At 42.4% G+C, this 22,987-nt stretch overlaps 5 protein-coding genes across 5 annotated transcripts; 3 read left to right on the top strand and 2 right to left on the bottom strand.

Moving 5' to 3' along the window:
- The first annotated feature begins 1,661 nt into the window (after nucleotides 1-1,661).
- Nucleotides 1,662-2,652, top strand: LOC6612524. The gene has a single exon (XM_002036996.2). It carries the CDS (start codon nucleotides 1,845-1,847, stop codon nucleotides 2,214-2,216), a length of 372 nt encoding a protein of 123 aa, XP_002037032.1. The 5' UTR covers nucleotides 1,662-1,844; the 3' UTR covers nucleotides 2,217-2,652.
- A 3,199-nt stretch (nucleotides 2,653-5,851) lies between these two features.
- Nucleotides 5,852-6,339, bottom strand: LOC116802045. The gene is given in 2 exon segments (XM_032725076.1): nucleotides 5,852-6,009; nucleotides 6,312-6,339. Coding segments are annotated over 2 exon segments (186 nt in total).
- A 363-nt stretch (nucleotides 6,340-6,702) lies between these two features.
- Nucleotides 6,703-7,225, bottom strand: LOC6612525. The gene is made up of 2 exons (XM_002036997.2): nucleotides 7,116-7,225; nucleotides 6,703-7,049 (listed from the first exon to the last, which is right to left on the bottom strand). The coding sequence occupies exons 1-2, from the start codon at nucleotides 7,153-7,155 to the stop codon at nucleotides 6,841-6,843; spliced, it is 249 nt and encodes an 82-aa protein (XP_002037033.1). The 5' UTR covers nucleotides 7,156-7,225; the 3' UTR covers nucleotides 6,703-6,840.
- Nucleotides 7,226-8,496: 1,271 nt separating this feature from the next.
- LOC116802274 (mucin-2) lies at nucleotides 8,497-10,419 on the top strand. Its single transcript, XM_032726197.1, has 2 exons — nucleotides 8,497-8,649; nucleotides 8,734-10,419. Exons 1-2 carry the CDS (start codon nucleotides 8,598-8,600, stop codon nucleotides 10,098-10,100), a joined length of 1,419 nt encoding a protein of 472 aa, XP_032582088.1. The 5' UTR covers nucleotides 8,497-8,597; the 3' UTR covers nucleotides 10,101-10,419.
- Nucleotides 10,420-11,459: 1,040 nt separating this feature from the next.
- Nucleotides 11,460-12,338, top strand: LOC6612526. The gene is made up of 2 exons (XM_032725411.1): nucleotides 11,460-11,553; nucleotides 11,636-12,338. Exons 1-2 carry the CDS (start codon nucleotides 11,505-11,507, stop codon nucleotides 12,190-12,192), a joined length of 606 nt encoding a protein of 201 aa, XP_032581302.1. The 5' UTR covers nucleotides 11,460-11,504; the 3' UTR covers nucleotides 12,193-12,338.
- Nucleotides 12,339-22,987: the final 10,649 nt, after the last annotated feature.

Raw genomic sequence — 22,987 nt, 5'->3', positions numbered from 1 at the left:
TGCCACAAGGGGCAAAGTGGAAGGGCGCCCCGAAAATTCGCAAAAGTTTGCTCCAAAGTCCAACATATGTTGCCTCTTCATGCATGCCCTCGTACTCTCCCCCCCTCTCCGCGTCCACCCTTTCCAAATTCCTTGCTTTGCAGTCACTAAGTTAGTCATACAAATGGAGAAAATAGATGAAAGAATCATGTTAAAATAATGGTATGAAATAAGGGTTATAAAATCTCATAAAATAGTTTCATACGTAGTTAAATCATTGATGAAATCCTAAACTTTTTAAACATATTATTAATTTTCTGTAATGACAAAGTCTCCTTTATTTCTTTCAGTGCACAACTTACATACACATACGGCCATCCAGCACGCGTGAGAGTGTGTGTGCCAGTGTGTAATTATAACAAGTTTTCTAGGCAATTTTTCTGTTTTCCTTCTCGTTTTTCGCCCCAAAATCTCGCTAGTTCCCCCGTTCTTTTATTTTATTTAATTTTTTTGGGGCCGCTTCTGTTGGGTATCTGAAGAGCAAGAAGTAAGTTTCTGATAAGAAAGTTATGATGAGTTTTCTTCACTCACACAGCGAGCAGAAGATGGCAGCACATGTACGCACAGCTGTTGATTTTGGCCAAATTAGTGCAAACACGTCTTGTTTTGAGTTGTGGCCCATGTGGAACATGTGCAACTAATTTGCAGTTATCAAGAGTTCTGCCTTCGACGGGGTTGAACGGATGAGCTCGTGGTCAGATGTCTGTATCTAATCCATCTGTTGGGGCATTCATTGATTTTGGTATCCCAGTTACTAATGTACATGCAACCCCAACCCCCTCGCCATTGTTAACAAATTTCCGTTTCCGGTGGTGGCCACAGCGAAAAGCGAAAGGTGTGCGGATGGGCTTTTTCGGGCGGAGTTGGAGCTCGGAAAAACCCCGCTGGCCTGTCTGCCGACTGTCAAAAGTTTATTTATTTGACACCGAAAAAGTTGACACAGACACCAGGCCGGGGGCGTGACTTTGTGCCTGAATCGGATTTATATGCCTGGCCAAAATTGGATTACAATTGAGTTGTAATTATGCGACAACAAAACGTTGCGTTCGAGGGGATGCGGATCCTTTTTGGGTCCTTTGGAGCTCATCGCCTCTGTGTTCTGTTTTCCATGTTGTCGGCAATTTGAGCCAGCGCTTGGCTCAACGACGTCTTTTGAAATTTCGCATTTTGCATTAATTAAAACTGATTTAATTAAAGCTTGTCGTGTTGCCTTTTAAGTATTTCAGGAACCAGGATGAGAGTAACAGGTCCTCGAGCTAGGACATCCACTAGCATCCACATCCAATCCACCCCATGAGAATGATTGAGGCGAGAGACCAAAGTGTTCTGGACTTGTCTCCTGTCGCCCCCACCAAAGAATCTTTGTCGTCTTTGAAGAGGTGAAAGTTTAATTAAATATGCATCGAGCGTACACAAGTATGTGTACTTGTGGGCCACATAGATCGCATAGATATTTCACCGGAAGTCCCCCAATCTGATAATGTCGGATTTTGTTAGGCAAATTTTTTGATTAATTTCTATCATAACAATGTTTATCTCTTGTATTTCACCTAATACCATTCCATAATTTAGCTCTTTTTGTTTTGTTATATATCTCAGATGATCACTGTTCCTTGAGATTTCTTTCAATCGGTTTTGTGTCCACAGTGTCAGCAGGTGTTCAGTTATTCGAAATCCCCCATTAGCATCAGAACCTTTCGATCGAAATTCCAGTTAGAACAGATACAAAATATCCAAAACCAAACCAAATCTCGTTTATCGATTAAGTCGAACCAAAGACAATAAACGAAATTCCAAGAAGCAAGATGAATCCATTTCGGCCAAATCCAGGTCAGAGTTTTCGCATTCGCCTGAATATGGATCGCGTGCGGGGCGAAGAAGAGCGCATTATGGAGCGTTCCCCCGATGGAGGTGCAATCACCCAAATTCCACCGATCCAATTGCGCATCGATCATCAGCGGGATGTGAATCGTTTCATGATCAATATGCGTGTATTGCTACATCGACGGAGGACGGAATTAAATACGGGAGCCGGCGATAGTATCTTCGTGTGGAGCTGGAGGGAGCCTCCGACGCCAACCGGTTTGATGGGCGAGGGCGATGCTGATGGCGGTGGCCATGGTAATGAAGCAGGTGACAATGGTCCGCCATTGCGGGGACAGCCACCAAACCCCTAGGATCTGTACCTCCTCTTACCACACTTGCCATCACTGTCTTTTGCCTCTCCCCTACCTGTGCGTGTGTGATGTACTTTTTTTCATTTCCGAGCGTCGTCCGCAAAAAAGAAGAAAAATGCCATCATCATCAGCTAAAAGGCCCGAAACCTCAAACACAATCCACTACCACTTCCATACTCATTCCCACCTGAACCAGTAGTCATCCGAGAAGAACGGACCCTGTTCGGACGCATATTGTGCTATTATTATATCCCCGCTGAGTCCTGGGTTGATGATTTTTCCATCTCCCCAAGAATTTGATGGGCTTTGGAATCGGAGGACATGCCGAGCCCGGACGCATATAATAATTTCCTGTTCAATGGGCAATTATCTTAATAAAGATACAACTCCGCTACTCTATATTATATTCGGATACGGGGATGACAACGGTTGGTCAGTGGGCAACGATGGTGGCCATCGAGGGGAACAAGCTCACTGACGACAACGATAATGATGATGATGACTGGCCTCTTCCGCACTGATGTGATGAATAAAGCCCCAGCTCAAGTCTGATTCACTTTTTCCATGGCGTTAATGGGGGCGTGACAAACATACGGGAAAAGCGCATGGAAAAGTTGATTGAACTGCACTAGTTAACTACTCCCGAATTCTAGATGAATTTAAGATAGAAAGTATAGTGAACGTGAACGCCAATAGAAGCACTTAATTTACTTCATCCTTAAATGAACTTATCAGTGAAAGCTTCTATTTTAATGCATTCATTCTTAGATGAGACCAGGTGCCTGTTCCAATTGTCGGCAAATCAGGATGTCAATCGAAACAGATTCTGCCCTCTCAGCTGTGACATTTGCATAATCAAAGAAAATTTCGAGCGCAGCCATAGAAACTTTTCGTTTGACTTTCATTATAGCCTTCTAGCAGCTTTAGGACTTCCCAATCACTGGGACCAACTTGCAGGGACTCGAGAGTATCAATTCGGGTAGATAGATGCCGTCCTTTATTCTATTTATTCTGTTTTTTTCTTTTTCCTGCCATTAGCAGGCGACGTCAAGCTGTCAGACGAAGTTCGAAGCCTTTTTCTATGGGGTTTCATTTGGGATGGTCTTTGTTTTGCTTATCGAGAGAACATTTTATTGCTTTATGCGTTTAATGAAGTGTTGCTGGATCGTCGGAGTCAGGGAGGCACTCAAAAGCCCCGACCCTTGGGACACCCAGACATCCAGACGTCCAGACAGCCAACCCTTCGCTTTCACTTTTTGAAACGGGCTCCAAGACAGAAAGTGGGCAGCATACATACATATCAAACATTTCTGACAGTCTATGACGTCTGCCAAAGGAGTGACTGACTCACTGACGGACTGGCTGCCTGACTGACTGGCTGGTTGGCTGATTGACTGATTGATGGACCGCCGACTGCCTTGGAAACCAAGACCGGTGTCACTCACTCACCCACGAAGTTCGCATGTAATGCATAAAGAATGAAGCTTAAATAAAAGTTGGGAGATGAGAAATAGGATTAACTTGTCACACAATTGAATTTAATTTCATACACAACGAGGGCGGCGAGGAAAAGCATCTGGAAAACCCGACCAGACCACGCCAGACCAGACCAAAACAGACCAGACATTGGCCCATCTCTCTCCTTACTTTGGGGAATATATAGACTTCGACTCGACTCGAAAAATGCTTTTGTGGTAATCCCATGCTGAAGCCGATTCGGGGGTTTTGTAATGAAATTACACGAGCCTCAGATTTGTCAAAGCAATCAATACACCCGGATGTGCAACCATCGACCTGAATGGACCGGCATTCGATGGGCGGTGTTCCTTGATGAGCTTCTGCCATTGAATAGTGGGCAGGTAAAAAAAAACCCATACATGTACGCTAGTGAAGTTTTGTATAGGCTTGATGAAAGAATGTGGAAAAAGAACTCTGATGTTTAAGTTTTGTTGCAGCCCTGAAGTTGTGGAATGCCCAAAGAGGGGGACTTGCCTGTACGTCCAAAGGATCCTTTGACAATTCCCCATTCGCTTTTCATTATGCACATCATCCATCAATTAATTGACTGCACTCCATCGTCTCATTGCGTATGCCGCTCACATGCCGCTTGTGTCTTTGATTAGCGAAAACAAAAGCGAAAGAGTGACGGGAGTTCATTAACTGTCACACAAATGTGGCAAAGTGGAAGGCTGCCAGTGGGTGGGATGTGTGTATAGGTCGGGGTTGTTGAAGGACAGTGGGTGGTGGTGGTGGTGCACCCCATTCTATCCGTACATATGCTAGCACTCACCACCCCAGCCCTTTCGTCCGTTCAACTTAATTAAATAGCATCAGATTCGAGGGTGCGGAATCCTTTGGTCCGAGAAGTTAGCCAACAATCGCATCACCTACACCCAGAAAAAAAAGGGTTAATACCCAACGTGCATTTCAACTGAATCTATATATGTGCTATTATTTGCTCATTATAGCAATTATTAAGTTCCTAAAGCATTTACATTTGTCATTTTAAGAAGTAGTTGTGCAAAGCTTCACAAATTGTGACTGATTGCCACCTGCTATTGAGTGCAAGCACCTCTGCGGATTCCCTAGCCTTTTTCGCGGTGCAGGCCCTCAATTTCACCGCGGTGCACATAAAAGTTTCTAATCCATTTGCCCGATACTTATGCACGCCTGCACTCGGGGGATTAATAAGTGCGGCTCCTTGCAGCGCCACCCCAACTCGCACTTCGTTGTTCCAGCTACGCCAGCTTCGCCAGCTTCATGTATCCATCTTGGCTGTGCCGGATCCGGATGGTTTGTTTCAACCACCGGCACCGCTCGACTTTGCAGCCAAATCAATTTCAACTGTCAGTTGTCAATCAGGCCGCAATTCAATCACACAACGTCCTCTGAGAGAATCCCCTCTTCACTCCTCCCTCGCCAGCGCGTCGAGGAGGACAAACTTCAGGGAACTTTAAGACGACTCCCAAGGAAGGAACACACCACATTTGCCTGAATTATTCAAAGCCATCGAAATGGAATCGAAGGCCCTGCCAAAAGGCAACATTCTGTGTGTGTGCGTACGGCATTAATGTTTTTTTTTGACTCCAGAAGGCGGCGGCGAGTCACGACCAAGAGTCACAAACATTTGTTCAAGAGATTTTTATGAATTACACCGATAGGGGGAATGGTGGGGGTTCTGTACACAGATTTTTATTGGTATTATTGCCATTTACAACTCGGCACCCGTTTTGTTCCCCCTTTCTGCGACGCGTCGACCTTGCTGCATATGCATTACTTTAACCGTAGTTACTGGCCACAGAACCCAATCCCTGGTAAATTTCGCAGTCAAGACACATGTCACGTATTTTTCTCGTAATTATGGCAAACGTGAGAAATTTCGTTAAGATTTTCTTAACACATTTTCTTGTGCAAGAACACAAGATGTGTGAGCTTCTGGCTCGCTCGGGTTGTGGCATAATTTTAGGCATTTTCCCGATGGCTTTTGGGCCATGGCGGTACAGTCGCCACAAGCATGTGGTGACTCGAGAAAATACAAGCTGTTGAGATAATGCTCCGGCGACTTTTGTTTGTTAAAGACGCACACTTCACTTGAAATTTACAAAATAATACACTTTTATTTGCAAGTGATAATCCTATCTCAGGACCGGAAGTTTCAACAAATCTTGCATTAAGATCTTTATTAATTCTTGAACCTTAGCCACAAATTCCTTGATGAGTTGCTTTCTCGCCGACGATGTGTTCGTCACACTCAATGACTGAGTGGGCAAAGTCTAGGCCACTGTCATTATCACTGTTTCAAAATGTTGGTTTAAGTTTTCTTTTTAAGCTTATGGGAAAATATGAAATAACTTATGGCTGAGCAGAGCAATGAACAATAACTTTTGGCCTGACATCGTTGAATAGGAAACTGAGCTCTATTCAGGGAGCTCGCCCTATATAAATAGTCGGAAATCTGGTCCTACGTGGAGTTTTGGGCTACGACAGCTCACGTAGCTGAGATTTATTTACACTTGGTTATTGCATTACGTAAGGCCTGAGCTTTTCATGGACTTTAAAGGCCTACAATTTTCTACTTATAAGCTTCAGAAGTACAGTGAATCTTTAAAATTATATTATCCATTATTACAAATTGATTTAACTAAAAATCAATACATGTTCGTTGCAAGATATGTTGGTAGGATAACAACATTATTTTAGTTATATGTAGATATCTAACAAATTTATTCTATGCAATAAGCAAAGTGCGCATTTCAAATATAATATACTTGTTTTAAATTGTTCTTCATTATCTTAAAGAGCTTAAAAACTTGAACTTGCAATAAAATCTATATATACAATTTTCTCTGCGGCACGTTTAGACTTATGTTGTAATATATTTTAAATAATAAAACAGCAGTCAAGTTTATAAAGGTAACAGCATTCCATATTGGTTACCCGATTCCCGACTAAGTTAAATGACTAAGAAAATAAAATATCTAAAAACATTTTTTTTAAATGCTCAAAAGGTACCTTTATTTGAAATTGAAAGTTTAAAAAAAAATGCTAAATTTTATACGCTTTGCGGGAAACATTATTTGGTTTGACAACAAGTTGCCTAGGAGCTTCCGAAGTGTTCAAGGGATTAACCGGTAAGTCCGGAAAGTGGTCCTTGGGCCAATCCCAAAGGTCCTGACTGGCCAAGAGAACCAGTCAGCTGAGGCAGAGCGGAGCCAGCTAGTCCTCCAGTTAGGCCACCAAGAGCTCCAGTTACCAATGGCGCGGCTGCTCCAACTGGTCCAGTGGCCACATCCGTAAGTCCGGGGCGAGCATCACTAGTGCCAAGGTAGCAGGCTGGAAAAATACAAATTTGCTTATAAATAAAACAACTTGTGTCCTTGCGACCGAAGGACTACGCACCGCACACAAGGAGGGCAACGACAATCGATTTGTTGAACATTTTGGTACGTTTCGAATGTATCGACTACTTGACCCAACTGAATCGACTCCGCTATTTATACTGCCCCAGTGGAAAACTTTAGTTAGCTTAGCTCACGTATTTACTATCACTATCTAGAGCTAGAGCATGTTCTACGATTACAAGTACTGTACAAGTACGTCATACGACATCTAGTCTTCGAAATGGGCCCAAACTGCACCATCAAAAAATGATTTAGAGAAATGGAACTACACTATTAAAAAATGTTATAAGGCTTTTAAGAATTGTTAAGATTTGTTTTGTTATTGTGTTTAGATTACATATCACTCACCCTTTAAAATGGTCGCTTCACCCACATTTAGCACTACTTTTTATTTGCCTGCTGTTTTAGCGAATTGTTTTCATAATACTTTGCTATTTGCCTCTCGTCACGTCCCAGCCAAATAATTACCAATTTCGGCTTTTAAAGCGGGCTAGGAATGACATGTAAATACATAATTAAAAATTGCGTGAGTATTTTTTTTTTTTTCGAACACCAGCAATTAAATAATTCCCATTGCATTCGCCGCTGTTATCAGAGCTAATCGGATGCCGCATTGTCTGTTTACATTTCATTCGATTTATTCATAGTGGTTTTTTGAATCACTTTTTATCACATTTACAATTAACTGAAATTAGTTAAGCGTTAGATATATTTATATATCTTTTTTTAATGAATTGCTGTTTTACTCCCTTTTACTGAAATGTTTATGTATGTGCAGGAAATACCAAAGTGCTTGTAAAAGCATAATGTTCAGGATTAATTTGATTTATTGTGAAGAAAACAGTTTACATGCCTTAATATACTAAGCATTAGACTTAAATAAGCCACTACTGTATACTAAACTAAATTCTCATCGCATAATTTTTCCAAAGCTTCATTAATGAACGCATTTAAACGCATTGCCTTCAAAATGGTTTGTTTTATGTTTTACTTCGACCATCTGTTTTCGATGTTGTCCAAGATTACGTGCCCGGTTGCTAATCGAATGCAAGAGCAATGCATCCGGTCGGTCTGTTCGTAGTACATATTTTAAAAAGTTCAACAAGTGTATGCCACTTCCGGAATCGGAATTCAGAATCACAAGCAGAAGACATCTTCTTCAATGGCGGAGGGGCGGAAAGTGGAGAATGAAACCGGGGATTAAGAGTGAGAGTGAGTGGAAACAGCTGGCGCATCGAGATTGGAATCGGCTGAAGACGCGATAAGTTAATCGGCAATCGCACGTACGGAGCACACGTTCCCGGACGTGGAGCCCAGTGCACATCGATATAAAACTTGACCATCTGAGCACTCAGCAAATCAGTTCAATTAGCCAAATTTATAGAGCAGTACGCCCAGTCACAGAAGCAACACCTCGACTAAAGCCTTCAATTCAGGGCTAATTAAGGAAACGGAAAGGAAAGGAGCACGTCAACCAACAATGCTGCCGTCACGTAATCATTTAATTGCCTTCCTTGTGGTGTCAACATTAGGTAATTAGTAGTGGCTCACATGATTTAAACACGGATGCTAATTTCTAGTTCATTTGTTTGTTTAACTGTGTTTGTTTTACACAGTTTGTTTAACTGTGGGCCAAGAGTCTACATTTCTGGCCTTGATCACTAGTTCAAACAACCAGCGTCAGTCGGCGAATGCAACTAGCTTGAACAACAACACAATTACAATTAACAACAGTGAAATAATAGCAGCGGCTGAAGCGGCATCAAATGCTACAGAATCCTCCAACACTACAGCACCTTCGGCGACAACTACAGAACCTACATCGACTTCAACAGCATCATCTGCAACACAAACGACAGTGCCAGCAACCACAACGCTAACCAGTTCGTCCACCACACAAGCAGATATAACCACATTCACAGAGACATCCACAAGTACACAGTCGACCTCTACCATTTCGGCAGACACATCCACTACACCAAACACTCCAACTATAACAACACAAACAACACAATCTACAGTGACACAAGCTCCAACAACAATACAGCCAACAACCACAACAACGACAACGCAACTGCCCACTACTAGTACTTCAACAACCATAACAACTCCCCAAGCTTCAACAACAACTATTCAGACATCAACGGTAGCACCGTCAACAACAACTACACCATCTTCAGCAACATCCACAACACAAGCACCAATAACTACAGAACCACAAACTTCAACCCTCGTGCAACCCTTAACAACAACAACACCACCCACAACTTCAACTACACCGCAATCTATTTCAACCACATCTACACAAGCTCCGACAACAACAACAACAACACAATCAACGTCCACAGCTACACAACCATCAACAACGACACCACAATCCATACCAACAACAACCACTCAAGTCTCGACAACTTCGACACAACCCACAACAAAAACTACTCCACTTCCAACAACAACAACTCCTCCACAAACCACAACAACAACTACACCCCAACCTACAACAACAACTATACCTACAACGACAACCACAACTACACAAGCATCAACAACACCGCAGTCCGAAATAACAACCACTCCAGCACCAACGAGCAGCACTGAAACAGCAACTACAACAACAACTGCTCGGAGCACCACCGCACCAGCAACAACCACCAGCACAACACCAATTGCTTACACCGTTTACACCATGGAACCCTATCCCAATATATATGGCCGATCAAACGAGATTGCCAAGCCACAGCGAAAATTGCGAAGAGGACGCAAAGGGCGTAGAGGCAGGAGACCCCGTCGTCGCACCACCCTGGCACCACTGACATCCAGCACCACCACCACAACAACAACCGTCAGGACGACTTTGAGTGGCTTTGACGACTTCAGCGAGGACTACGACGATCTCGTACTCAACTCGAACAACGTATTGGAACCATTTCCAGAGTTGCCTCTCGATTTAGGAAATATCGACAACAACAGAATCCCCAAGTAACACTTCAATTGCATCCATCCTCCAGGAGACTGACACTGATAACTGGAGTCCCATTTTTACTTCGTATTTTACCAATTTAAGTTTGTCAACGTAAATAATAAAGTATTTGTTTTAAAAAATGCAAGTTCTATTACGTTGATGGTTCGTCACAGTCATAACTTGTGTAAGCTTGTGTAAAAGTTATTATCTTCTATCATATCAATGAGCGTGTGAAAAACAAAGAGTTCTTGCAATTATTCGGGAGTAAATTCGATTTACGTCATTAAAAAAAACGGACGATAAACTAAGCATAACTAATTTGCGGAAATGATCATATTAATGATTTTTGTTAAATAATGTTTTAAGATATCTGAAGTATTCAGGTTTCTATTGCAATAAAAACATTGTAAAATGAAAACAAATCCTATGTGAATTTAATCACTATCAATTTCTTTGCAAAGGGAACGCACAAAGCACTAATGTTCAACAATTATGTTTTGAGCCAATGCCATTGTCCGCATTAAATGTTTTTGCTGAAAGTCTTAGTCTTACGAGACAATTTTCCATGCGCATAATTATGTTTGTATGGCAAAAAGCACAGGCAACTCAATAGTAATACATTCCAATCTGGTGAGCCTCATTAACGTGTCACGTTGGAGAAAGCAAACGGGCTAGGCAAATGGTAATAGAAACTCGGAAAGGAAACCTGGGGAGGAACTCATAAAACACAAACGGGCAAATAAACAGTTGGTGTGCAATTAATTTGGCAAACTGTTTGCCCAACACAAACACACATTGCAGAGTCAAAGGCCCCTCTCTCCGGTTTTTGGTTTCCGTGTGCATGAGCCGCACTAAACAAATACAATTTAACTTCCACTTTCAACACATCAGCAAAAACAAGCGAGGCAACACCACCCACTAGATAATGGCAGACTCAATTAGCAGCGCCTGCTTTTCGACTCGCAGTCGCCAGCCAGTGCATTAAAATCTTTGCCAGAACTGCCCAAAGTCCCCCAAAGACATTGCTAAATAACTGCCGGACTAATCAGAGCGACAGTTGACCAGAGGACAGAACATACCACCATCACTGAGCGAAAACTAAGCGTCTAGAATGTAGCGAGTAAGAAGACCCGGGGATCGCAATCATTTGTGTACAACAATTTGGTGTTTATCCAAAGTATTATTTCTTGCGGTGCACGCAGAGCATTGAACCCAGTATCGCAGAAGGCCCAAATATGCCGCGAGCTTGATAGATTTCTCAACCGAAATGCACGTGCTTATCGCAGTGGCGAGGCAGGCAGCACGTGCTCCCAGATGCAGTGGCTCGGATTTTCGGGTTATAAGTAGCCAGACCATCTGCTTGTGACCGAACAGAAGCCGAACAAGAGTTTTGGACTCCAAGTACCAACCGAAAGCCAAAAGACAATGCTGAGATTTGGACCACAACTAATGCTGCTGGCGATGGCCTGTTTTGGTGAGTTTTTTTTAACAAGGAACCTAAATGGAACACAATAGCTCATGGCTTTGTCATATTTTGTGGCGAAAAAAACCCACAGCTCTGCAGATGGCCCACGGATGGCTATTGAAGCTGCCCAAGCTGGAGGCGAAACTAGAAGCCAAGGAGGCCAAGGATGAAGAAATGCTGGATTGGTTCGAGGGCAAGAAGCAGACGGAGCTGCTCAAGAAGCTGGATTTCCTCAATTTGTTCACCGAAAAGGAGAAGGCCAAGCTGGAGAAGAAGGAGAACGAGTGGGAGAAGTTCAAACAGTGGTGGGACGAAAAGAAAGAAAAGGAGCTGGCCTTTTTCGAGGCCAAGAAGGAGAAGGAGCTGGCCTTCTTCGAGGGCAAGTTGTCCAAGAAGTCGGGCAAAAAGAGCAAGTCCAAGAAGACCACAGTGAAGCCTTGCTATGGCTACCAGGACCAGGAACGGCACACTGCTAAATACTACTCAGCAGAGGCCACCGAGGCGGAATACGAGGAGTCCGAGGAAGTCACTGAAAGACCCAGCCGAAAGACCTACGAACGCAAGAGCTACGACAGACCAACCTATTCGATGCCCACAATTTACGATGTGAGGGACGATTCGTCGGAGGGCACTCGCTACTTTACCTGAACCGAGAACCCAGCTAATTGGCTCGGATGGGTGGACGTATATTTATTTATTGCATTTTCTCTGCCTGTCACATCGACGTGTCCGTCTGTCGCTCTGTCTTGCTTTTTAACATAATTACATTTTTTAATAAATATAATTAAAATTCACATAGCTGAACGCCGCTCGCAACGGTTTTGGGGCTTGGTTTCAGGTTCAGGTTCAGGTTCGGTTTTTGGTATTCGTATTGGTTTGGGCTTGCTGCCGCCTGTCTTCAGCCCGCCTCGCATATCATTTGCATATAAATTGAATTCCCCGCTTCAGTTCAGTTCAGTTCGGTTCGGTTTGGTTTCTTGCCTAGAAATCGTGTAGACAGCCAATATTTTATACATTTTATGTTCGCACTTGGCTGGGAGCGAGGTGGTAGGTGGTAGCTGGTGTGAGGTGTGAGGTGTGTAGTGCGGTGCATAGTGTATGTCTATGTGTGGTATTGATCCATCATACCGCATACCAACACAGCAGGCACTGGCTGCCATATCCGTATCCGCATCCGCATCCACATCCACATCCGCGTCCTGTCAGCGACACTTCATCCGAACTGTCAGTTGGTGGCTCAGTGACACATTGCGCCCATTATTTGCATAGGAGGCACACCGGATGGGGAATGGATCGAGTGTCTTTGGACCCAGACAAAGTGGTTTATGCCATCGTTGCAGGTGCCCACCTGCAGATCGCTCAGTTCCTAATTCATTTTGAAATGTTTTTCCCCGCTTAGCACCAATTTAAGTTGTCACGTCATCATTGCATCCAGCTTGCGCTTCTAATTGCACCTGTCATGTTGCTATTAATAGGCCAAACAAACCACTAATTTGCCTCAAACATGTCCAGAATGAATGCTCCAGTTTGAAGCATTTTGTTGTGTATGTACACAGATTGAAATTGCAATCAAGCCATTATGTACACATTTGTGCGAGTTAACACGTAAGTTTTTGCTTTTTACTGCACTGAAGAGTGAAACAAGTGTAAAATGTGCTGCAACAAGCACTTTCGTTCTCGTTTTGTCTACATGTGAAATTTTAGCAAACTCGGGCCTCAATGTTGTTTACATTTTTTTTTGTTTGTTTCTGTAGTTAATTGTTTTTGCATCGGTCGAAAGTATGTATGTACATATTAATACGCAACGCTGACTACCATTTACTAGCGGTTGATTTCCAGTTATCATCATCATTTGTTTTTCATTTATCCTATTATATTACTGCACTGCATTGGGTTTTGAACGCATATGGAGTACGGGCACAACTAGCTATTGAAATTATGCCCTTTTCCACAATTTTCAAATCATTCTCTGTCACACAGTTCGTGGTACTATCAGCATACATATGCACTTACATACATACATATACATATATACATATATATATGCACTGACATGGAAATGCTTTTCCAGCTGTCAATGGGAACATTTGGCGGAAGCGGGGTTATGTGGGTATGGAATGGAATCCATTGCAACATTTGCGAAACCGAAAAATTGCGGAGTATTCATACGCATACATCCTCGTTACCAGCAGCTAATGGTAATCATCATAATAATTCGGGTTTTTGTTTGTTTTTCGCTTCCTGATGCTGAGGCAGCAAACATTTTCGGGCCAAAAGCATTTCATGGTTTGTAAGCACTCACCTTTCTGTGCATGTGTGTGTGTGTGTGGCAGTATCTGTGTGAAACAAGAGTGCACTAGTGTGTGTGTGTGTGTGCGTGTTTGCACGAACTGATTCACCTCGGAAATTTTGTGCCATGAATGTTGATTTGCCCATTGAGTCGTGGCATGGAGTGCAATTAAAAAACCATTGCGTTCTTTCTGGCGCCACTCGCTTTCACATCGATAAACCGGCTATCGCTCAATCGATTCACAGAACTTTGTCTGCATATTTTTGGGCATTTTTCCCAAGTCAAAGTTCAGCCGAAACCAAAGAAAATTCTGTTTTATTTCTACCGTTTTGGCTTCCCTTTCAAGAAGTTCAAATATATTAGGCTAAATATATTATATCAACGTTTTGCTTGAACATCTTTATTTCGGATTGCGAGTCAACTTTCACTTCGATAGCCAAACATTGTAGCTATCGATTTACTAGATTTATTGGGGTGGCCGTCTTCTGAGAGTTTTCCCTGTCCCATAGCTAATCATTGAGTGCGGAGCGACGAGGGGAAGGGGAAAGGGAAACACTATTATTATTATTTTCGAATTGCGATTATCAGGCGGCACTCCTCTGGGAACTGACTTTGCTCAAGGTCTGGACTTCAGCGGTCAGCTCTTGTAATTGCAGTGGACAAAAAGAAGAGCAAACTTTGTTTATCCTTTGGCCCAAAAGTTTCCTTTTCGGTCGGGGAAGCCCCCACACCGCTTTGATAGCCCAATTTCTTTCATTGCTTGCCACAGTTACAGTTCAGCGACTGGGGGGTCAATCTTGTTAATTTCAGCTCTGCGGATGAAGCAGACACTTGGTGCCCCCCCAAAAAAAAAAAACGAACCCAAAAACTCAACTCCCCACCCGATTGTATATATATATATATATTGTGTTTTCCCTACCATTTGTCTGTCTGACTACTTTTTGGGGTTATGCACGCATCGGGTGGTATTTTTTGGGGGTTCATTCTTCCGCTTTTGCGGCCAAGGGGAATGGGGCATCAGTCGTCCTGTAATCGCAATTAAGATAATCAAAAAAGTTTTGACAGTGGACTGTCAGACGTACGGAGGCTTCGTTTTTACTTTCGTGCCAGTCCGCAAAGTTCCACCGACCGCCTCACAGTTGAGCTTCTTTAACTTGAACTGGTTTTGGCCACATAGACAACAAAAAAATCGAATAAGGACCCTTCTTTGTAGAAATCCAATTTAAGATCACTTTTCGGTCAAATTTATCCTTTTTGGAATATATAATATATGTATATATATAATATCGAGCTTATCAAAGTCGAACTGTAGTTTTGTTTTCTATGTTCTTATATTGCCGCAGTTGTTGTTGATGCTTTTCCTCGCTTTCTTTTTTTTTTTCTTTCTTTTGGCCTCTGGCACGCCGCAATATATACTGCAAGTTTTTGCTGCCATTTGGTACTGTGAGTCCAAGTGCAAGACCAAAATGATATCAACTTTTTGCTCTGGTCAAGACGGTTTGGTTTGGTAAAGTTTTCAGGGTTGCCGGACTAGGGTTTTTGCCAATGCATACTTTGCGGCTATTATTTCAGGCCGCTTTTTTTTTCTATTTCTTATTTGCTGCATGGCCGAAGTTGACGTTGCGTTGAGAGGCCTGCAGCTGAAGGCAAAGTTTTATTGCCCAGGATGAACGGAAATTGGTTTCCAGTTTATGAAGATGATAGTTGTGGTGATGACGATGATGATGATGGAGCTGATGATGCTGGTGTACTTTCCAGCATTTCCTCAATATTTCTAATCCAATCACATCGGGCGCGGATTAAAGCAGGTGGAAATGGGCTAGGAAACGCGCATTTAGTTGCCCAAACAAAGCAACATCCGATGTGTGTGGATGTGTACGAGGATGTTAGCGGTTGTTCCGAGTGCGGAACACAGAAAGGGAAAGTTGGAGGAGTGAACTGGAGGACCGGATGCTCTCGACCCAACGCAATGGGCCAATGGATACAGACAGACGGCGAGACAGTCCACAGACACAGGCAGAGACGAAAAAAAAGCCGAAAGTTTCGAATGTTTTGAGCAAAAACAGACAATCGAAAAGGTATCACATTGATTCCAACAAACAAAGTAACCGAAAATAAAAATCTAGTAGGTTACTTTTAAGATTTTCCTGAAGCGTTTCAAAAGATATGATATCTATATAAGACAATAAGGGCTGGATATACAGCACAACATCTCTCTTTAGGGGTCAGTCTGCACGTTTGCCGCATAATTTATGCAAACTAAAATTTCCACTTAAGCATTTCATTCCATCTCGGCGCAATCTTATCTACTCCGCCTAACCCGCATCCTCAACCGCCATTCGTCCCATTTCGCCAGCAATTAAATGGAACACAAATTTCCCATCCAAAGTCCGGACTTGGGATTCCAGACGGACAATTCCGAGAGAGAGCAGACAGTACTTGGCATTATTTATGGCTTCCTTTTTGGCTCTTTGTTGCCTCGTTGTTTCTCGAGGAGTTTTCAGAATTGCGATTTGGCTGGAGACTCGGTTTGGTTTGGGATTGGGATTGGGCTTGCAGAGTTGGCGGTTGTGGTTGAAAATGAGTGGAGGGTTAAGGGATGCACAATCTAAATTGCAATTAATAAGGACCCTCAGCATACACAACAAAAAACTTGCATACTTTAAAAAAAAAAAAAACAACGATTTACAAACAAAGGCATTACCAAATATGAATAAATGATAATTTTGTAAAAATTCTAGGTATTTGTAGCACATTTTAAACCTTCTTTAATGCATATTTATATTTGATTATTATTATTATATTTATCTGTGTAAGGGAAACGGCTCAAACAAATCCAAAACGCATTGAGGCAAAGAAACCGCTTCGGTCAACACGATTTTTTCGGCTTCTTCAGCCGCTCGACTCGATGGCTCAATTCGCTTTCGTTTTCCACGCCATTCGACCGTTTTTCTTCATTTTTCCCCGCTTTTCCCGCTTACCATTGCCACTCTCGCTGGCAAACAAATTAAGCAAAGTTAATAACGAAATCTAGTTTTCAACATAAACAACAAATATGCAAATGACTTCATAACATTCAATGAGTGCACGAGACCGACTCCGAAAACATGCTGATGGAGCAGACAACTTCAGTGGGCGATGGGTGATGGGTGATGGGTGGTGGGTGGTGATTTCCCCGCATTTTCCGGACACCCCGTCCAAATATGTACTGTTAGCAACAGGCAAACGCAGAGAAAGGGATTTTTGGCCCTGATCAGTGCATAATTATCGAAACGAGAGCGAAAGGAAGCGCAATTTGCATAGATTTCAGACTTTAGATTCAGGCTTTGGACCCTTCACAATGAGGGGTCATCTCAAGAGCAGAATCTGTTCACCATAACAAAGTCGAAAGTCGAAAGTCTGTTTGTTTGTTTGTCATCAGGGAAATGCGAATGATTGTTGTGGAATTACCGACTATAATTATGGGTGGAAAGACACAATACGAAAGTAGAGAGATGATTGCCTGCGTGGTTTTGCATTTTTTAATGAAATGTAACTTGAAAGCAATATGGAAGCCAATCGATAGCATATTAAATTGCAGCAGCAATTTTAAGCAACAGCTCACTGAATAATGACACACTATTTTTGATTGATAATCGAAATTCCTTTCTTTGATTCCACTTTCAGACACCATCGCCAGGACCAATAACCATTGATGGAAAACGGAGTATGTACGAGTATGCATTTTTTTAGCCGCACAAATATGAGAAAAATATTTATATTTGAGCTGATATTGTGATGCCACCCGAAGCACCTCAAATAATCCGGATTTAATCCAGGGGTCTGCTTTATACCGGGATCCACCGATCCCACCATACCCCCCGCGCCATTCACTCAGTCAAGTGTAAAATTAAAAAATGTCAGCAGGAAATTCCTTTGGCGGATGCTTCAATGTTGCGCATTTCGTGTCACACACAATCCCTGATATCCTGGTGCCGCACTACCATCATCATCTTTTTTTTTTTTTTTTTTTTGTTTTGTTCGGACAAAAGTTGAGGCAATTAGCAGGCGGATTTGGCAGGTGGCCAACAAAAGGAAACTCTTCAAATGTCCACTCGAATTTACGCATGAAGTGAGTCATTCTTCCGGGGCTCCCCACAAAAACCCAACCTGTCACGCCCGGCTGCTCAGGTAAAATCGTAAAAAAAAACCCCTAAAAAGCCTCCATAAAGTAGCAAATCTCGGCTATTTGTCAGATTGTGCCTCGCTTCCCCATAGATTCCTATACTCTTGGCCAGTGTGACGAACAAAAAGGGCACTCGACACTAATGTCAAAATTCAATTGAAAATCGCATGGGGAAAGTGGAGGGGAGTCTGTTTGAGCAGCAAATGAAAACAAATAAAATTATGCAAATTGCGTTGAAAGTAAAAGCAGCCCCATATATACATATATATCCATACGTACTCCAAGAAAGGGACTGCTTCGACTCCATGGGGATGATGACTATCTGGTCCGCATTCTTATCACATTACGTAACAGGCCACAGACTCTGTGTCGAATAGCGAAAAAAAAGTCATGGCCACTGCATTTTGGGGGTGGCATTTTGTTTTTGGGGGATGGACATATATATACATATATATCCTATATGTCGGCTTACATGAGATCCAAGAGGGCCGATAGCTGCGGTTGTCTCCCTTCTTTGTTTTCTCATTTTAATTTCCACAAGATTTTCAAATGCAAATCATGTCAATCGACTGACGAGGGCAAAGGAAACGCATTCCTTATCGGATTCAAAAAACCACTTTAGCAACCCACAAACCTCTTATTATTGGAGCTTTAAGCGAATTATTGCTGTCGCTTGAGTCCCAAAAATCTGTAGTAATACCATAATAATATATATGTGTAATCGGCATTGAAAATCATCATGGCAGCTTTAAGTGCAAAAGATTTTCCACATGGTTTAAGAAAAATAGAGCAATTACTTCAGTTTATTTTTATTCAAGGCTTCTTTGTACTTAAATTTCAGATTGACTTTTGAGGTTGTTTCTTTATATTTCCAATCCTTTCAACCAATTGCTAGATGCTAAATACTAGAAAATGCACAGCGTGGCAAGTATGATTTATCGGAGCAATTCGCAGAGTTATTCGAGTAAATAGCAACAAATCCACTCAGCACCCTCATAATTTTCAATTTCTATGCCCCCCGAATATTAATATCGATTGTGGGGCATAGTAAACCGACATAAACATAACGCTTAGAATGGTAACAACAAATGGCGGGTTTTCCAAAAAATGAAACACATAACAATAAAAATTGTACGCCTCCTGGGGAATGGGAAGCCAGCTTCTGGGTGGTTTTTTTTCTGTTGCGTAATGCTATGTTGTTACCCCTTTTATATTGTATTTTTTTGTTTGTGGAGCTCAGCCGCAGCAACCCCTTGTCATTTTAGACACAATTTAAGTAAGCGTAAAACTGCAAATTGCTCTCGGACACAGAATCCAGTTGAGTTTTGGGGGAGTGTGGCGCAATAAATTCAACTAGCACGCGCTGTCTTGAGTCTCCGGTTAATGCACTTGCCGATGCGGATGCGGATGTGGATGTATGTGCGGAGGCGGATGCGGATGTGGATGTATGTGCGGAGGCGGATGCGGATGTGGATGTGAACGGGAGTGCGGATGTGGGGTGGATGCTGACGACATTGTCTCATTGTCACGCTTTGCCAGACTCTGCATAATAAGATGACAAGGAGGCCGGCAAGCAACCGACAAACAAGAAGCACCACCCAAACCAGCAGCACTTACCATGGTACACAGAGAAAAAATACGAATACAATGAAAAAGTAACAGATTATCGAAAGATATTTAATATATTTGCAAATTTTCAGTATGGAAAGAACATGGGGGTCACCCGCTTTCATTTAAAACACCTATTTTCAAGCTTTAGTAGTAAGGCACACATGTTTTTGTAACAGTGTAGTCTTGAACTTCAAGCTGAAAGTTGCGCCAGCATTGATGTTGCCAAGTCAACTTCCTTAGCCGAAAGTCAATTTATCATAATTTAAAATATATTTGACTAAGCTTAGTCAACCCAACCCTTGGCCATGCTGCCATCGAGGGTTCCCCCATTTGATGCCATTTTCCACCAGCAGTCGGCCACATTAAAGCTGCAACTCACGGACTCGGCCATCCGGATTCCAGCTTCAGCTCCAGCTCCAGCTCCAGCTCCCCACTTGTCCGTCTCGTCTGGTAATCGTATTAGTTGCACATTTTATAGTCCTGACAGGGCGCCAGTTTCACCCCAATTCCCCGCCAGCATTCGCTTTGTGCTGACATGGCCCAAACCCGAATAACAGTATATGGGCCGGTACAGTGGGTACAGTGGGCCGGGCCGATTGAAATCCATGCTTAACATGTTGTAATTGCAGTCGTCGAGTGCCGTCTGCCTCGGCCAATCCATGATTGGGATTAGTAACAGCCCACAGCAGTCTGAGTAATGGGTGGGCGCTAACAGAAAGACTATCTATCTTAAGAACAAAAAATCATACGAAATATATATAAACAAGTAATGCTTACGCAAAAACTACTAAAGCAAAGGAAATGCCCCATGTAATCGCAAAAGGTAAAGGAAAAATACGTGGAAAACGATTGAAACTTTCGCTTCGCGATGGGCGTGTGGGTTAAACCCTTGATTTTGCCACCCGCGTAACTTTCTTCCCCAAGGCGACCGTCATTAATCTTGCGCAAAAAAGCAGCGAAAGGAGTAAACAAACTGAGCGAAAGATACCAAATACGGAAAGGAAATAAGAAACAAATAAATAAGAACAACAAGTAGGAGATGCTCTGGGAACAACTGTTTTTTCCGGGAATAAACAAGCGGAGCAAACAAAAACGAAATAAATTTAAATCTTCTTTACAAGCAAAATCTAATAAAAATCCATTTCATTTGATGGCCAGCGGCGGGCAAAAAAGAGAAGCGGCTGCTGCAGCAGTGTTTCCACACAGCAGCTGATGCGCCCTGAAAATGGATTACAGCAATTTGCTTTGTTGCACAAACAGCCGCTCGCAGCCCCCTTTCCCCCTTTCCCACGCTGTCTCCATTTGCCGGGATATATATAAATGCTGACACCAAAAGTCTCCGCTTAGCTGCATTTATTTGCAAGCGTTCAGTTCAGCTTATAGCCATACAGTTATGGTGCCCACTGGGCGTATACTTAATAATATGCCGATATAAGTATGCTACATAAAAAGTAATGATGGCCAAACAGTCGTATACTTAATGTAAGATATTAAGACTTGTCTGAAATGCATTTTCCAGGCAGTAAGAGAATGTTTCATATCAATTTCAAGTAAACCCGGAAATTCTAACTAGTTCTCTAACATATCCAAAACTACCAAGCAAAGCACGACACTCGCCTGTCTCTCGGGGAATGCTGTCTTTGTGCTCGCCGTTGAACGCGAATTCCAGTCACTGGGCTAAGCAACTATCAATGGAGTTCCGAATTTACATAATCAAGAAATAATTATGCGACAGATACAGCAACAGCAGGCAGCCGCCAACCCAAGGGTGGATCTTCGGCGGGGACATGTCAAAAGTTGTGCCTGCCGCACATGTCGCCCCTCCAAGACGCCACAGAGATGCCCCACCCACCGACTAAAAGCACCCAGCTACAGGGTGGCATCAAGGACATAAACACACACACACACACACTAATGGACAATTGACCCTCATCAGGAGCAGCAGCATGTGGTTACATCCTGTGTTCCGTTCCAGCCCACAAACGATGCCATTGTACATGACAATATGTGGCTGACCTCGTCGGGCCCGGTTCCCAATCCCCAATCCCCCTTTCCCAATCCCCAATTTTCCATACCTCGCTCCCTTCCCAGTAGAAACCCACTCAAAGGTTTGGCTTTTAAAGTGATTGCTGAATGGACAGGGTAGCCACACACTCAGCCACGCAAAAAGTGCAGGCGATGCTCAAGTGAAAAGGCAGCCATAAACATGCAAACTCAATTAAAACGATTTCTCATTAAGGGCATTCAACGTCGCTGTCTCACTCATCGATACACTCGAACAGACCCCCCCCCCAAACCCCACTGTTCGAAAATCCCCTCCCCGGATCGCACTGTCCATTGGTGCACATAGAGAAAAACAATAGATAGTTGCATAGAGAAAGTGAAATTAGTGATTTGATATATATGTTCTTACTCTTTTTATAACAAAATATTTAGTTAACTGATCACTTACAAGTTTATCATTACATACATATCTGGAAGCTCTTAATTTCCTCTGTGTACTCACCCTTGTCCACTATGTCCCTCGTCTTTTGGTCAGTCGGGGGGATCCAACCATTACCCCAGTTGATGTCAGATTTCATTAATTATCGTTGCTAGAAGTCACCACCAATACGGTTACGAGAGTTTGGGCGTTTATAAGGGGTACTGGATCTACCGCCAGGAGCCAAAACATTTATCCATCGCTCATTCAAGGCCCCCGGGTGATGGGAAGGGGGAGGCGGGGATGGGTAGCGCGGCAAATCAAATGGATAATTTACCTGACAGATTGGCTCAATTGTTTATATCTGGCCCTAGAAAATGGATTTCCGGAAATCTGCAGAAGGAGTTATAAGGACAGTTTAACTATATGTTTATAAGCTCTTATTTTATCATTGCAACCTTTTTTGGTCAAGTTTTAAGGAAAACCGCTTTGAAAATATACAATTTTTGACGAAATATTCAGTATTTTTTTAATAACAATTGAAATAATTATCCAAAAGTGGAAGGTGATACCTCGTTGAATTCGCAATAAAATTCCCTAGCATCTGTTTCAAGCCTGGAAACTTTAATTTTTTGCAATTTTTCGCAAAAAAATTATGAAAATCAAAAATGCGAAAATTGATCAAAAAATGTATTTCCAAAAATCTGCAATACAGTAATAGGAATAGTTAAATATATATGTATGTATCTTTGCGACCATTTTTGGCCATGTTATTGTAAAAACCACTTTTAAAAATATCTAGTTTTTGGCAAATTATTTTTTTGCCATTTTTCGATTAATTTCATCGATAGATTCAAACATTTGGTCGCATTTTGCTTAAGTAGCGCACAAGAAAAATTATAAAGTCATGGCTTCACTTAGCACTACTTTCATAATTTATTTGTACTACATTGCA

This window comes from Drosophila sechellia, chromosome X (genome assembly GCF_004382195.2).
Source record: "Drosophila sechellia strain sech25 chromosome X, ASM438219v1, whole genome shotgun sequence".
In the NCBI taxonomy this organism is placed as follows: Eukaryota; Metazoa; Arthropoda; class Insecta; order Diptera; family Drosophilidae; genus Drosophila; species Drosophila sechellia.
The sequence above is the reverse complement of the archived record's forward strand: the minus strand, read 5'-3'. Positions and strand labels throughout refer to the sequence as shown.